General features: G+C 32.7%; 1 protein-coding gene across 1 annotated transcript in view; it reads left to right on the forward strand.

Annotated features, from left to right (window-relative positions):
- Positions 1-4,646, forward strand: part of LOC106692906 (cytochrome P450 4c21) — a 21,150-nt gene that overhangs the window by 8,153 nt on the left and 8,351 nt on the right. Inside the window, exons 4-5 of the mRNA XM_014439146.1 lie at positions 1,038-1,226; positions 3,322-3,385. Of these exons, the coding sequence (XP_014294632.1) occupies positions 1,038-1,226; positions 3,322-3,385 (253 nt within the window). The remainder of the gene's footprint in view (positions 1-1,037; positions 1,227-3,321; positions 3,386-4,646) is intronic.

Here is a 4,646-nt window from a genome sequence, read left to right on the forward strand (position 1 = left end):
AATAAAGAGTGATATATTGGGTTATATAATAGTATATAAACTACATAAAGAAACTAAGTATTTATTTACAATTTGTTATGATTCAAATGATTCAGATAAAGGTTGCCATAAAATATAAATTATTACATGATTACTTATTAGTTAATTTATACTTATAGCTGCTGATGCCGTGGGATGTAGTGCCGTACCCACTAGATAAGACACCCGTCTTCTGTTTCATCAGGGATGTCCAGGTCTCCTGGCCTTCTTCTGGTCCAAGTGCTTCCTCTGAGTCTGCCTCCTGACTGTCCTCACTCGTCTGAGCCTTCCTCTTGAGTGCTCTCCTCTTCTCTTGTAAATTCTCTCTTGTCTTTTTCTCCCACTTCCCTTTTGGGGCGTTACCTTATTTTTAAATCTCTTCTCTGATTGGTTATCGATGTCCGAAGACTCCCGAGGCAGGCGTCCCCCTCCTCAGGACCGAGGATGTGTAACAAAAAGTTTGACTTGTCCAGGAAGGGCCTGCACCTGGTTAATTTGATTCTGGTCCCTCGTCACAAGCTATCATTTTTGTTAGAACAGTTAAAGGTTAGCCAATCTAATTTTCTCAGGGGTCTCTGGTAATGTGACAAACTTAACACAGATGTTTTCATATCCGGGGACGCAGTAAGAGACTCCTATCCTAACCAGGTATCGGGGACAGATAGCAAAAAACCTTAATAAACGACATATTGTTGAAATCATGGCTAATTCCTCGATACATAGCAACTTAATTCATTATAAATATTTATTATAATTGTTTAAACCAATAAATAAAGAGTGCTGGGCTGCATCACAGTTACATACACCTCATATCATGTATAATAAGAAACAATAATGACAACAAGAAATTGAAAAAATAATGTAGAATATTTTTAAGATAGTATAGTTTTTTCATGATTATTTGGTTTTATATTAAAACGGTAGTCTGAACAAACTTCGATTATTTATTTCTTATTAAACGTATTGACAAAATATTTACTTTGCATTGATATTTATGTAATAACTCACTTGTGTTGCAGGGGCCGATGATTTATGGAAGCTGAAGAGAAAGGAATATAATTCTTGTCTGAAAAGATCGCATGTAGACAGTTACTACTATAATGTCTTCATTAAATGTGCAGATAAAGTGGTTGATTTGATGTTGGCAACCTCCTGTAGTGTAGATCTGCATCCTAAAACCATAGGCGTAACACAACACGCCACTGTGGGTGAGTTCAGATGTGATTCGCCGGGCTGACGTCTTTGGTCTCATAGTAGCGAACGGTTGCCAAGAGCCGGTACTACAAGAGCCGGGAAGAAAAAAAGGCAGTCATCTCACCCTAATTTTTTATTACTTTAATGAAAACTAGGTATAATTAATAGTCAAAATTGATGAGTCTACCAAGTATATAAGGGGAAATAAAAAATGGCGGCTGTTTCAAAACCTTAAAAAACACTAATTATTCATTCGGAGCTTTATATCTTAAAAATTGCCAACAATAATAGAAAACCTAAGAGAACATTATTTAAATAAGAGTAAATTTGCTGAAATATTAGCCTTAAAAGAGCTATTTACGTCCAATAGTTCTCGCGATATAGCTTTTTAAAAAGAAAACATTCTTAAAAAACTACTGAAAGATTAGTATTTATTTATAATCTTAAAATTCTTTCTTGAGACTGGCAATTTTTTAATAAATAATTCAAAACACTATCCAAATTATAGTCTCAAAACTTTTATTTCTTTTACACGTCCAACGTTTCGGCCAATTGGGCCAATTGAGTTGGACGTGTAAAAGAAATAAAAGTTTTGAGACTATAATTTGGATAGTGTTTTGAATTATTTATTAAAAGATTAGTATTTAGTTAATTTATTTTGAGAATTCTATATCTCAGGAACTATGTGACGTACAGAAGTCTATTAGCACTCAAATTAAAGCAAGTATAATAAACTATACAGAAGTTTATGACCTTTACCTTCGTAGGAATAGTAGTTTTCATGATATTTGCTAAAATAAATTTATTTATAGTTATTCAGATAATAAGTTTGATTTATGGAAAACTTCATTTCAGAAACAATTTAACGTACAGATGTCTGCCAGCGCTCAAATTAAAGGTAGATAAATTTACTACAATTATGTTTATCTTTGTAGAAGTAGTAGTTTTTACGATATTTGACAAAATAAACTCAAAAATGTTAATTTTTAGTTGTTCGTATAAAATGTTTGATCTCTAGATCCATAAGACGCACATATGTCTGCCAATAGTCAAAATAAAGGAAATTTAACTTACTTATAGTATCTTTTTAAAACAATTTTGATCTCTTTTCTCTCAACTTTATTCTTTTTTAACATCCGACGTTTCGACCTCTCAGGTCATTCTCAAGGATTCCTTATTCTTTCTTCATTCCTTTTTTTCCTTAAAATTCATTACTGCCGGCTAATTGCCTTTGTCCCAATAATTTCTTCTATTAAATTATTTCCTAAATTTAAAACTTTCAGTAACCACTTTTATGTTCATTATCAAACCCCAAACTGTTTGATCGATCGGTCGAGAATGACCTGAGAGGTCGAAACGTCGGATGTTAAAAAAGAATAAAGTTGAGAGAAAAGAGATCAAAATTGTTTTAAAAAGAAACTAAACCACTCTCAAACAACTATATAAATAAAAAATAAATCTAATTACTTATAGTACTTTGAGTAGTTTATGACAATTATCTTCGTAGGGGTAGTAGTTTTTATGATATTCACATATGAATATAAATTTGGCAAATAAAAATTTAACGCAAATTAACGCTAGATTTGAGTGCTAATAGACATCTGTACGTCTAATGGTTTTTGAGAAATAGATTTTTCAAAATAAATTCACTAACTACTGATCTTTCATCCCATACAACATTTTTATGAAATGTTGGTTTTTAAAAAGCTATATCTCGAAAACTATTTAACGTAAATACCTTTATTAGGGCTCATATTTTATCAAATTTGCTCTTCTTTAAATGATGTTCTCTCAGGTTTTCTTATGTTGTTCCTAATTTTTAAGATATAGAGCTCCAAATGAAAAATTAAATTATTTTATCGCTTTCAAGCAGCCGCCATTTTTTATTCCTCCTACCTATACTTGGCAGACTCATAAATTTTGACTAGTAATTATACATAGTTTTCATCAAAGTAATCAAAAATTGGGGTGAATTAACTGCCTTTTTTCTCCTCTTAGGCTCTTGTACTATTCCTCTCTTTCCCCTTTCCCTCCCAATTACAAGATCCATTATTTTTCTTCGACGTTTTAAACAGTAATGATGTATTTAACTTTTATTTATTTTTTCAGAAAGCCTTTTTGGTGTTGAAACCAGTTTAGTGTATCATCCCGACGTTATCAAAGTAATGACACAGTAAGATATAAAATTATTTTTTTAAAAATCTGGTTCCAACCACAACAACCACTTTTGACTGCGAAAAACTCTCAGAAGCATGCGCAGTACTGTTTTCTTATTTCAAAATGCACATGGTACTATTAACAGAAAAAAAGTGGTCGTTGAACAACCTTATTTTCTCAATAATCTGAATAGATTTACTAGTATAACTAAGTTGTTGTTGTTTTTTTTTTTAATATAATGTACTATTTTAAATATTATTAACGTACTTCTTGGGAGATGGTTCATCTAAATTAGATTAGTTAAAACCTAATGAACAGTATAACCTTTCATAATTGTTTTAAAGGCCAAACGTTATTTCTATAGCAGTAAAATAAAGTGCTTGAACACCACCGGTGTTCCTCAAGGTATTATCTTAGGTCTCATTTTTTATACGGTTTATACAGCTGACATCTCAACGCATCCTAATACAATCCTAATAACATACGCTTATGACACATGTATACTGTCTGTAAACAACGACCCTACTAATGCATCACAAACACTACAGACACACATAACATCCATTGAAGAATGGTGTCAAAACTGGAAAATCAAAATAAATCCTGACAAATCTCACCAGATCACCTTTACTCTCCGTCATAAACCTCAACCCTCCTGTCCTACAGTATCCTTTCTAAATACTCTACTAACGCCTGTTGAACAGATTCGATACTTAGGACTCCATCTTGACAAGAGACTTACTAGGAATCCACATACAAGACTGAAACGACAAGAAACTGCTCGTAGATTTCGATTGCTACAACACCTACTTGGCAAACGCTCTAAACTTCCCATTCACTACTAAAAATACACTATGATAAACAGACTAATTTGAAAATATGGAATTATATAGCTCTGGGGCTCTACCAAATCATCAAATTCCTCTCGATTGATGCTTCTTATCATGTTACAAATAAACTCACCCACAAAGACCTTAACATCCCATTCGTTGCAGATTTGTCCCAAAACAGATATGCGTTTTTTCATTCCAAACTCCTTACCCATCCTAACCCATTAGTTCTTAATCTCTCATTCTTAAAAATCCCTGATAATCTTCCGAGGCGTCTGAAAAGAAGATGACCACGGGACCTTCTAATTTAAATTAATGCTTGAAGTACACCAATGGGTGATTTCCCAAGACTTTCAAGTGTTTAAAACATTCATCCATTGTATTTATTACTGGAAGATTATTGATTGACCGTGTGTAAAGATGAAAGGAATATGGTCCGGGTGCGGT

This window comes from Halyomorpha halys, unplaced genomic scaffold, assembly GCF_000696795.3.
Source record: "Halyomorpha halys isolate HHAL.00 unplaced genomic scaffold, Hhal_1.1 Scaffold78.1, whole genome shotgun sequence".
NCBI classification, from domain to species: Eukaryota; Metazoa; Arthropoda; class Insecta; order Hemiptera; family Pentatomidae; genus Halyomorpha; species Halyomorpha halys.